The sequence below is a fragment of the Sorghum bicolor genome, chromosome 8 (assembly GCF_000003195.3).
Source record: "Sorghum bicolor cultivar BTx623 chromosome 8, Sorghum_bicolor_NCBIv3, whole genome shotgun sequence".
NCBI lineage: Eukaryota > Viridiplantae > Streptophyta > Magnoliopsida > Poales > Poaceae > Sorghum > Sorghum bicolor.
In genome coordinates this window covers 5,439,878-5,452,411 of record NC_012877.2, presented here as the reverse complement: position 1 = coordinate 5,452,411, position 12,534 = coordinate 5,439,878, and the positions used below count along the sequence as shown (strand labels likewise).

Here is a 12,534-nt window from a genome sequence, read left to right as displayed (position 1 = left end):
TCTAATTTTGAACTTATAAACAAGCGTATTGTCCAAATTCAAAGCTAGAATTGTGTTTTTTTGAGATATCTTCTGTTAATTGGAACTTGGTCCGTGCCATTTGAGTGTGGGTCATGGTCTTTGGCATGACTCGAAGCACTGCACGGCATGGCACAAAAATTTTTTAGACCATGTCGACATAAGGGCAGTGCGCCAGTGCCGTGTCTAAAATCTCGACACGGTGGGCTACATGGCCCGACCCGCATCTTGGGCAGTGCCTAGAACTTATACAAAACAGTGTTGCTCCTGTTATTATTTTTGTTATGCACCATTCTTGAAATTTGGACCAATGACAGGGACTTGAAAGCATGGCATTTAAATGATGAATTGATCCGAATGCATTTTTCATTTTTCATGTTTAAATGAGTGTTGACTCTAGCAACTCATTTGCTGCTATTTGTAAACTCGAAACCAGAACCTGATATTGCATTCGGATCAATTCATCATTTAAAATCTCTGTACATGAACACCTCTAGCAATTTTCCAATCTGACGATACACGGGATTGGCATAAGGCCTAAGAAACACTGTCTTGATTCTGGAGACAGCTTTCCGAATGGCACATCACAGTTGAAATTTGAAGCAACGAATTAAACATTTCTCTTTCTTGCAGGATGTAAACATGCTCGAATTCCCTAAAACTCCTTTTTAAGTCTGTATAAATATTTAACATCAGTCTATGCGAAACATCGAGATGTATTGATGCCAAAGAAAGCTAGTCCGAATTCTCCCTGAAACGAAGTGCAATAATGCAGAGTGTGCACCAGATGGGTTTTGCTTCACCACTCACCAAACTGAAAAAAAAAGAATGGTAGCAAGTGAATATTGCTAAAGGAAATGTAACGTTTAGCCAAAACCTATTTTTACAGGATTTTCCTCAAAAATAGATTTGGGCCATAATTCTTTAACATGCTCTTTAATTAGACATTTTGCGATCTGCGCTTGTCAGCTCCCATAAGATCAACTGTTTTCAGAATTTGAAATAATAATAAAAAAACCCACCCTTCTCCCCAGTCCGCACTGTGCCATCCAGAATAAGAAAACAAAAAACAATTCAGCTACTAGATTTCATGCAGGGTCTTTTCAACAATAATAACTCTGTGAAAATTATCCGAGATCATGCAGGTGTTGTAACAAGACGTTTTTTTACATTTGCCACCGGTCACAGCAGGTGTTTCGGTGCATGTGTTCACAGACAGTGGCTTCTTGCAAACTGTTCCAAGGGTCAATTGGTAACCTATCTCAAGACTGCCTACACGGCCTATGCTCAAAATGCCTGTGACTATCAGGTGCTCGATTCTACTTTTTGTCGTTTCGATTGTGACTGCTTCATCCACTCGATGCACTCATCCACGGTTCCGTTTGGATGCGCAAGCTGCCACTTCAGTACACGTTGTTGCTGCAATAATAAACAGGTTTTCATGCTTTTTCAGGGTCAAGAATTAGCCTGATCTAGGGAAGGGGGCAGAGTCATGGCGTACCCATTTTCCTATCAGTGGACCTCCTTTGACCTGCATAACTCCCATAATAGACTTCCCGTCGAGTACCGGCTTCAACTTCCACACCCCATCAAGATCTGGAGAAGAGAAACAATAAACCAGGACAGTTAACCAATCATATGAGCTAGTAAATCTAAGCGCTTGCAGACATGGGAAAACCACAAGTTCCACAACCATCAATTACCTAGGTCAGTTATGAAATGCTCAACTATGATGTATTTCTCTTTCCTCTGATGCAGTTCATCCTGCTTGTTGAGGGTGTCAGCAGCATTTTCAGCTTCTGGGTAGGAGATAATGGATAAAAGCAGTGCCACCCGCCAAAAGTCCTTTATTTCGCGGAGTATAAGTCCTGAAATGTTGAGAGTCGAACATGTTCCCCAAATGTTACTTAAAAACAAAAAAGAATATATGAATCTTGTGACAATGAAAGAACCAGATTCAGTCATTAGCAAAAATATGCAAGCACTGTAACAAATCAAATGTATATTGTGACATTGAATAATCAAATGAAGAAACACCAAGCATTAGAGGCATCAGATTACAAAGGATAAACCAGTACTGAAGACCTAACAAATTAAGAAACTAGCATGTCGAATACTGACCTGCAAAAACACGCTTCACACTGTCTTCTGGTATCTCAAGATATTCATCTTCCAATTTCTCTTTGAGTGTACACACATCAGAATTTGTCTCAAGGAGAGGAATTAGTTCAGCAAATTTTTCGCTAGCAGCAAGTATGTTGACAACCTTTAGGAGAAGACATTATTGCAAGTTATTTTGTTGTCATGGTACAAAAAACTGGCCAGAATCACAAACAATGCTGTTGGGAGCAACCCAAGAGAGCATACCATTTCAGCATCGCTGTTTTTCAACTTTAGTGAGTCCTTGATAATAAAGGTAGAAACAGGAACCTGCTGATGATGCAACAGACTCTTAAACAAGCAATCGAAATAAATAATGCAATGAACATGAAAATGGATATCTAAGAGCAGCTTCATTTGTTGAAGTTAATTTAATATCCAAATTTATTTGCTCCTTAAAGCTCGGCACAACTTTGGCAACCAAAGAAAGCAAGCAAACAAATGTTTATGGTGCAACATGCTATCTAGTCACCAACCTTCGATCAAGGTCTGGTTAATGGACATCAGAAGCCAAATAGAACTATAAAAAGTCCCTCCACAGGATAGAAGCTATGCATGTGAGCTTCCCCCCAGCATTACAGTTGTATGAGTAACAAGATACAATAATTTTCACGAAGAAGGTAAGTAATCAAAGGGAAGGTAATGATCCAATGGGTGCATTGGACAAATACACCAAAGAAAGGAGATGCTCTTTATCTGAAGTCCAATTAGCAAGCAGTAGCAAAATTGTGACTGCTTTGGTCAAAAGTGGCATTATTTGCAAACTGGGCTAGAGAGGGTTGTCTTTTAGAGCAGTTAAGGGTTCACTCAAAGCAAGTAAATTGTAAACAAATAAATTTGCCTGCTTAATAAACAATTAAAGTGTGTTCTGATTAAGAAAGAGCATCAAGAGCACTGCAGATAATGTTGCATGCCGAAAAAATTAAATAGCCATGGCACAGCAAACTTGCCTCTCCAGTCAATATAGCAAAATAGTATCAAGTAAATGTCCCCGTTGATACAGTTAATTTTAAGTGACTAATTAGTCAACAAAAATGCACAAATTGAGCCAGTACAAAAATTTCAAAGCCTTGCATTAGAAAAAGAAAATCAGATGATCCACCACTTAGTTGTTACCTTCTTAGATCTTTTGTCCAAGTAGAACGTATTTCGGAGGGGATTGAATAATGAACTATATAAGCAAAGCCTTCGTCGCTCATCCTAAACATCATAACATATCTTAATGTTAAAAAAAGGAAGCCAAGAGCGAACAAATTATAATCAAATAATTCCTGCTAGCCATAATACACAGCTTAGTAAATTTCATAACATGAAACTGGAGATATAAGCTTGTTATCACATCACAATTGAAAGCTTTATTTGTGATTCACTTCGTAGTTCAATCAGCACACATTTTCTGTAAATGACTTGAGTAGCCGATCAGTACCAACAAATCAGACAAAATGTTACATTTTAAAGTTGCAGTAGTTTGTGTTTCTTACTTGCAGTGGAGTAACAAAGTATCACTCTTTAAATAATTTTAGGGGTGTTTGGTTCACCTAGCAGCTCCTAAATTTAGTCACTTTTTACCCAAACACTATGACTAAATGGCCTTTAGTCCTCTCTAGTCACTTTGGAGTGACTAAAAGGGAGTAAACCATTTAGGAGCTACTAAAGTTTAGGAGGCAAACCTAAGCAGAGCAAAGAACAGACACAAATCATGAGAGAGCGAGGGGGTTTTGGCCTTTCAGGGTGCTCACATATCAAGAAGTATGATAAAAATTCAGACCTGTGACTTGGGGTCAGAACCGCTGCTGAACACAGAGCTGCCAATAGAATATGCAAGATCCCAAGCTGCTTCAATATGCGAAACACACTGCCTGTATACCCATAGGAGACCAAAGATGAGACCGAACTAAAGTAGACATGATAATGGACATAATAAACAGAAAGTGCACGATAGTGTTAATACTTCCATAATTATACAACCACAATTTCTTGAAATGTAACTGAATGACAAACGGTTGTCTGAATCCAAAATATGAAGAATATGGGATGTTAGAATAAGGACATACCAATCACACTTGTCAAAAACTGGAGGGTTGGACTTTTCAGGAAAAGAAAATACAACGTAAAATAGCCCCAAATCACGAATGTCACACATTGCTCTAACAGGGTGTTTGTCTGACATCATGAGATCAATCTGAAAATATAAAAACAAGGTAAATTGATGAGCAAAGGTTTTGCATGCTATTTTACTAAGTTTGTCAAGAATCACAAAAGGCTTGGCTATACACTAAAGCAGCAAAGAAATGAACAAATAGTAGTTAGCTGTAAGTGGTGTATGCATCCAACCTCGTGACCAATACGTTCTCTACTAATCTTGCTACCAAGCTCTGACTTCACCTTTTCATCAGATGCAGCTTCTTTCAAATCTTTATCTAATGTAAAGTTGAATCTAGCAGCTGAGAGAGGCAAGCAGCATTAGCCTGTGCAAATAAAATAAGATGTTCCGATTCAAAGTTATTATCTATTATGATACACAGTATTCATTTCTTGATGAGTAATTACATAAGCAGTTATGGACATAACAAAGGCTATGAATTGGCCATACATCAAAATATCTATGTAACAGAAACAATAATTAAGTTCTCAACTTGAATTACCTCAGTAACGAATTAATTGTAACACCATTATCAACTTACTAAGAAGTTTTAATAACTTATCATTAATACTTTATCGATATAACAAATTAAAAAATCTTAGAGATCAACTGGGAGGTGTTTTGAATTACCAAATCTTATTGCTCGAAGAACTCTAAGTGGGTCATCAAGGAAGGTAGCTTTGGCAGGCAAAGGAGTAACAATAAGGCCCTTTTTGAGATCCTCAATACCTTCATAATGGCATAGCAGCATGAATATTGTAAAACATTACTTGAACTTGTACCATTGAAGTACTACCAAACTCACCTCTTCCAGTAAAATCTTCCACTGAGTTATTGTTGACATTAAAGAACAAACTGTCAAAGTTAGAAAAGGAATAAAATAAATATAGGGCTTATGAAGAATAGGCCTGCCTTCAAAGTTTTTATTTCAAATTAGAATCAAATTTGCAACGATGAAAGGATGGCTTTGGAGACACAACAAACCCATCTGAAAATGAAATATACCTATTAATTGTCAAGTCCCTGCGGTATGCATCTTCCTTAGCAGTACCAATCTCCTGCAAACGTGACATAGCCATATACAGGATGTAAAAGGCTATCTATAAAGACTTCGAGTGGATGAAGGATAAGCTAAAGAAATGAAGCAGCAAACAAGAAGTTTACAAACACTGAGCTGCCAAAAATGTTAACGGCTACCTGTTGCAGTTCACTCAACATATGGTTTAATTGTAATAATAACTCTTCGTAACAAATTAACAAAGAAATTCACACCGGTCAGGGACATGTCAATACAAAGGGAAATGTTCAACTAAGCATATAAGAATGTGGCCAATATCTCTCGGTAGAAAATAAATGTGCAACTTGCAAACAGATATTATGTCATGTTAACAAGGTCAACAAATAACCATGCAAAGGGATGGATATAAGTACACACCATTGTAGGGATACGACTGTTTTCAGCATATTGTTCAGACCTCAAGTTAACAAAATCAATCCAGATGTCGAGAATAAGCATCCTAGCAGTTTCCAAGTGCTTGGATTGATCAGGATTACTGCAAAAAACTAATAAAAGTCATGATTCAAGCTGATGGATAAACAAACAGTCAAACTATATCAAACAGTGCAATTGCTTTGGGCCAAGCAAGTGCAAAATGGTATAAGCAGCAACAGTTTTTTATCGAACACGCAGGAGAGCTGCACAACATTTCATTAAGAGAGAAAAAACTGTAGAAAGAAGAGGGAAAGGAGTAGAAAAACTCTTAGCACTTAAACCCAGCAAAACACACACACCTCACCTGGTTACTTACAAGAAGAAACAGACTGTGATAGGAAATAGAAACGACTAGAGACAACTTAAAGCAAAGGATCACCCAAACCATGAGCAAGCAGCACCTGTAATAAGCTTACTCATTAGGATTACCATAGTAAGAAACACTCAAACACATACCACTGGATAACACCAATTCCTTTCTGCTGCTCCCCTATCAACTTTGAGTACTCATTTACTTTCTCACAGAAATTCTGGCCCGTCATATTGTCAAGGGCAATGTCAATGTCAGCAGAGTCTTTCCCTAATAGCTGCCAAGGAAACAGTTATAAAATTAGACAACAATCATCCTATACCATAAGCCCAAAAAATATGAAGAAGAAATATCCTGATAACTTTTTTCCACCACAGCAAAACCAAATTTCACTACCTCAGCAACGAAATTACAAAGTTCACAAGTACACAGAAAGAACCTCCCGCCACCAACTTTCCAACCCTATCCCTCTGACCACAAAGGGATCAGCGAGCATTAGCCCTACCAAAACCCTCAAGCAAGATAGCAAAACAAGTAGAGTTTGCCAGCAAAACCCAACCCAACTATGACTACTATGTATCCTGATAAATAGGATGTTTTGAGGATTATCCACAAGTTATACTATGCCAAATAGTGCTTGTTACATCCAAAATTTCCAAGTCAAATGCAGTAGAAAATTTTCCCATGCATGCAATGCTAATACAAAAATGCAAGACCAACCCTGAAAAACCTATAGGATAGAGAAACCACCCAAAAATAATCATCATACGACTAGTCCGAAAATACATTAGACCTTGTAAAATCCCACCAAATGGAGGAATCATCCGATGCCATACAAGCATAAGAGGCTACACTTATCTGACATTTGCCTAGTGGGGGGCAAAATAACACCACTTATATTACCTACTAAATCACAAAACGTTTTCTGCGAAAACCCTCAGCAAGAACCCTAAAGAATCTAAAGGACTCAATTCAGTGTCATTCAACATAACAACGGACAGTCCCCTTTGTATCAACAGCGAGCAATCACATCCTAAAACCCCAGTATATTAATAATTTATCTACTCTTTACTGATATATGTAGAGTCTACGTCCAACAAGGCAAGAGACACTTTTCCTTTTGTATGTAGAAGGGGGAAAAAGGGAATAAAATGAAGAAAAGCTCACCTTGTCCCGGACCCATCCACCGGCGACGCGGAGCTGCGTGCCGAGGCCGAAGTGGCGAACAACCTCGAGAAGGCGGTTGAAGATGCGCTCCTCCGTCTCCGTGAGCTCCACGGTCTCCCTGACCACAACGCTCCGCTGCTGCTGCTGCTGCTCCTCCGGCGTCCCCGCCGCCATGCCGGAGTAGCCGGAGACGGCGCGTACGGGGGCGAAGAAGGCTCCTGGTCCCGGGCGCTTATGCGAGGGGCTGCTTCGAAGAGCAGGGCAAAGCGGCGGCAAGTGGCGGCGGAGATGGGGGAGGATGAGGAGGAGGAGGCCGCCGCGAGGGAGGAGGCCAGGAGGCATGTGGCGGACTGCCGGCGGTCTCGCTTCCCCTTTTGCTGCCTCGGCCGCCCGGTTCCAGGATGGAAATTAATTCGCAGGACATATCCTAGGATGGACACGTGGCTAAAACGAATCTCAAAGCATCTGGCCCTCGTCCTCACTACGTCACCCGTTGCCTTGTTCCGTTTTTTCTTTTCCCTTCGCTGGCCTGGGTGCTTTCCTCATAAATTTTGTAAAATTTTATAGATTTCTCGTCACATAAAATCTTATAAACTTTAGACTAGTTATTTGGATTGCAAAGGCAGATTGCACATGCTGCATGCACACGATTGGCAATATGGGAGCTTTTTCATGATGTTTTGAAGGAATTGGGAGCTTTTCTTAATGATTTGTTTGTGTCGCCTACCTTTTTTACTTCTTTTCTCTTTCTTTTTTTTCCGGTTCCCTTGATTTAAGTTTCATGTATATATAGGAAATATATGAAAGGAAAAGCTTATGTTACCATAATTTGCACTGTGAGCCATTTTTGCTCCACCACTCTTGTCTTCCATGTCTATGTCGTTATCTTCCTCCCCTTGTCGGACACCCTTCTTCCCCACACTCATCGAGATCCACCACCATCGATGCACCATACTCCTCCCCACCGATGCCTATGGTGCCCCTCTCCATCACTCGTGCCCCCTCCTCGTGCTCTCATGGCTTGCCCTCCTCTTCCTTTGCCACTAGCCCACTACCGGAGATGAAGCAATTTTGAAAGCGCTACCAAACAAGATCGACCATCGCTCAAAGTCTAGAGCGTGAAGCATGAGCAATGAGGATACCAAACTATCTCTTAGTAGCACCCGGCCATTCTCAGTGGAAGTTTGAGTAGAGTTTGTATTGAATAAGCTATCACATAAGCATTTTCGATGGCATAGCAACGTTGTTAAAGAAGAGAGAGGAAATGGTTTACATGGCGATAAAATCCTCTTGACACGATTACCAATCTCTATTAGCCATGAATTAAATGCTTATGAAACAATAGAATAAAGTTTTCCATTGAAAATGGTGTTTCATCCGGTTTCATTTGATTTTATATGAGATTGTTAGTCTTGGAAACAACGTTATAAAATTCCTCACTAAAAATGGCCTAGTCTGGGTTGTTCCAGTTCTAAAATTTAATGATTGTATGTTATATTTGTTATTATTCCAGCTATAAAAGTTATTTATTCCATGGTATGTTTTAGATTATTATTGGTTTCCTGTTGAAAATGAAGTGTTCCAATCCGTGGTATATTTAGGTCATGTTCATTTACGTCGGAAGGGACAGAGCGGAACAGTTCCTGGCTAGTACAAATTTGTAAACCAAATCTGCGATTGAGAATAGCTCCCGTAAAAACAAACGGTGCCTTAGGATTGTTACATAAGCCGAATGTATTATTTTCACATTAAATTTCTTTTGTCCCGATATGAAACTCAAGTCCATTTGATTGTGGCAGGTGTGAAAATGATTGATGGAATAAATTCCTAACCCATTAACTGGGCCAAAACTTCGCCCATGGGCTGCAGTCGGACTTGTTATCTGTTTCTCGCCGTTTCTTTTTTCTTTTCCTATTTATATAGGCCTAAATAAAGCCTTGAGGAGAAATGGATAAACAAAAAAAAGTTGCCTTCCTCTACAGGCCTAAATGAACAGTCGAAGGGAAGTACATGAACGATGATTACATCATCTTCACAATCACACATGCACAAGTATTATAATAAAAGGATTTGTTAAATTTCAGGTGCCTAAATTTCAATTTTCTTTCAGACAACATTTATTTCATATATTTTATATACTAAAATTATAGTTTTATTTCACTGCAATTTATGTAGACGCAATTTGCAGTTTTTGTTCTGGGAATAAAAAACTATTAGACAAAACCACAAACCTAACAAAATCTAATATGTGTTGGCAAAAAGACAAATTAACAATTTATAATTATTTTTAATAGTAAGACAAGGATAAAATTTTGATATGCTATGACATAAAATTAAATAACAAATTATAAAAAGTGATAATTTATTTGTACTAATTGCCTAATTGGTAGTACACCATACTATTGTCTGAAGTTATCTTAAAATTCAGACACCCGAAATATTAGAGGAATACATAATAAACTAATTAATAAGAATGCCAAAGAACATATATCACCATTATTTACACACTGATGACAGGAATAACAACATATATAATAATGCATAAGGGAACCACATATACATAGAAAGATACTATGATAAATACAAGCATCCACTAAAACATGCGCAAATGCAAACTCCAAGAACACTCAATATAATCACCGTATAGACAATAATCTGTCGCAAATTTTTAATAAACCCTGCTGAGCTGCTGCCGGCTCTCGAATAATGAAACCATGCATCAATCACTAGGGATGAAAACGGTACGGATATTTTCCGACCGTATTCGAGACCGAATTCGTTTAGAGAGGTTCAGATGTGTCCGTATCCGAGTCCGAATGTTTAACATCCGATACCGTATCCGTATCCGAATACTTAAATCGTATATTTATGATGTCGACATCCAATCATATCTTATCCGACATGATTGACATTATCCGTATTCGTATCCGAATCCGATCAGAAATATGAAAACAAATATGATATCGGTGATATCCGTCCGTATCCGATCCGTTTTCATCCCTATCGATCACTAATGTTTCCTAAAGATCTTGATGTTCTTCCAGCGCGACTCCATGCAGCTGGAGGCGTGCCTCTGCGCGTACACGCCGAACTTGAAGTAGTGCGAGTCGCCGCCGCGTCCCGGCGCCTGCAGCTTCTGGACGCCGTCGATGTAGACGGTGAGCATCGACGCGCCGACGTCGTGCACCACGTTGAGCCGGAACCACCGGTCGTAGATGCCGTCCTCCACCACCTGCCGGTCGTAGTACCGCAGCGCGCCGTCGTAGACGTGCAGCATCAGCGTCGTCGCTGTCTCGCCGGCGCCGAACACCTGCATGATGGACACCCCCGTCGTGCCGGCGGGCACGTAGCCGTAGCCCTCGAACTGCCACACCCCAGAAGAGTAGTCGTAGCCCTAGAAAGTAGGATAGTAGAACAAACAGATAAAAACATGTGCGGTGCTAATTAATCTACAAGACAACAGAGGTAACTAGTTATATATCACAGAGTAGCTAGGTGATTAGAGATCATCATCTTTGAATTAATTTTAATTACCGTCATCCTGATCTCCGTTCTGGGGCTGGTGTGGCTGTTGCGAGCGTGGGGCTTGTCGGAGGACAGCACCCACAGCTGCCGGACGCCGCCGTGGAAGCTGTACCGGTCGCCGCTCGGCTCGTCGTAGGGACGCTGCAGCTCGAAGTTGCTCTCAGTCAGCCTCACCTCCGTGAACCCCACCGTCGGGTTGCCACCGTGGACAGGGGCCCTTGCGGCACGCGACGCGGCCGCCGGCGCCGGAGACGACGCCAACAAGGCTACTACTGCAACCATGCAGACACAAACACAGCTGGCAAGCCAAGGGAGGGGGAGGACGACGACAGCATGAGAAGCCATTGTCTTCTCCTTGTTTAGTTGACGTGACAGTTGCTTATTACTGTCTGCTGTAGCTCGATCTGCTAATTAAGCTAGCTGGGCTTTGTGAGCTGTGACTGATGTGAGGATCTGCAAGTAAGGTTCATGTGGCTTAAATACAAGAAGGCCCTGGGGATCTTACTAAACTGGGAGAGAGATAGATATCGACATGTTATTTGTTCATATAGAAAATTGCAGCTTTGCAATGCTGTAGGTGTTTACACAGAGAGGATTGGTCTGGTTTCATTTGTTTGTGGACGCAAGAGTCAGTTTGTGGCTAGCTGCTGGCTGGCAGCTAGGCAGTGTAAACACAGCTACGTACGCATGCAAGACACCAAGACTAACTGGCCACCTCTAATCCAGATTTGTCTTACTGACTTACTGTTATGTTAATTAAACAAGTCAATCTACCTCAGCGGAGCGAGTTTACCTATGGTGAATGTCCGGTACGGTGCTGTTTTCCCTGCGTGCTCGTTTCTCTGGCCTCGAGATTGCCTATCCTATCCTGTTATGAGTCAAGAAAAGGCAGTAATAATTAAAAACCGTCCAGGCAAAATCCTCAAAATGCTAGCCCCCAATGATCCAAGGATTGTTCATAGATACAGTATATGGTCACAACTCAGACGGTTTTGGTGTGCCTTATTTGTCTTCGCCACCCGTTCAGTTCCTTCAGAAATACTGTCATTTCACTGGTTGGATAAACAGTAATTTTAGCCCCACAATTTACTCATTTATAGGAGTAGTGTGCTATATCTCCATATCATCAGCCAGTCCAAAATATATGATGTCCTCTCTGTGTTCTGATTTACTGACAGTTCTGATGATGAATTATTAGGATGATAAAGGTACTAGTGCCTCCTACAAACACATACGGTTATCAATATATATATTTACCAATTATCAACCACTAATACTCTATTCATTCCAAATTGTAAGTCATTCCAAGAATCTTGGAGAGTCAAAGCATTCTCAAGTTTGACCACAATTATAGAGAGAAATACTAAGATTTGTAACATATATAAAAAGTGAGTATACTATAAAAATATAATTAAGAAAGAATCTAATGATACTTAGTTGGTATCATAATAATTATTATTTTATCATATAAAATTTGGTCAAACTTAGTATAAATTAACTCTCTAAGATTCTTGAAATGACTTACAATTTGGGATGGAGGGAGTGAGTATAAGCCTAATGGAGAAGAAAATTTCCCTGTCGTCAATTGCCAATTACCGACAGAAATCGTTTACTGATTGGAAAGTATCGACCAGACTAGCTCGACTGGGAAAGTACACCAGCAAACTAACAGTTACCCACTATTTCAACCACAGGCCCACAGCAAAACTGCAAACAATA

At 40.1% G+C, this 12,534-nt stretch overlaps 2 protein-coding genes across 3 annotated transcripts; both read right to left on the bottom strand.

The window, feature by feature from the left end:
• Positions 1,077–7,686, bottom strand: LOC110429780 (putative CCA tRNA nucleotidyltransferase 2). 2 transcript variants are annotated; one of them, XM_021446336.1, is made up of 15 exons: positions 7,291–7,686; positions 6,270–6,400; positions 5,757–5,874; positions 5,327–5,379; positions 5,127–5,176; positions 4,952–5,050; positions 4,513–4,622; positions 4,233–4,360; positions 3,947–4,037; positions 3,295–3,378; positions 2,386–2,451; positions 2,140–2,284; positions 1,722–1,886; positions 1,520–1,614; positions 1,077–1,437 (listed from the first exon to the last, which is right to left on the bottom strand). In XM_021446336.1, the coding sequence occupies exons 1-15, from the start codon at positions 7,630–7,632 to the stop codon at positions 1,324–1,326; spliced, it is 1,791 nt and encodes a 596-aa protein (XP_021302011.1). In that variant the 5' UTR covers positions 7,633–7,686; the 3' UTR covers positions 1,077–1,323. The 2 variants fall into 2 exon arrangements, with proteins under 2 accessions (XP_021302011.1, XP_021302012.1); XM_021446337.1 differs by having other exon boundaries at positions 2,386–2,448.
• LOC8079883 (citrate-binding protein) lies at positions 10,301–11,097 on the bottom strand. The gene is made up of 2 exons (XM_002441855.1): positions 10,825–11,097; positions 10,301–10,684 (listed from the first exon to the last, which is right to left on the bottom strand). Exons 1-2 carry the CDS (start codon positions 11,095–11,097, stop codon positions 10,301–10,303), a joined length of 657 nt encoding a protein of 218 aa, XP_002441900.1.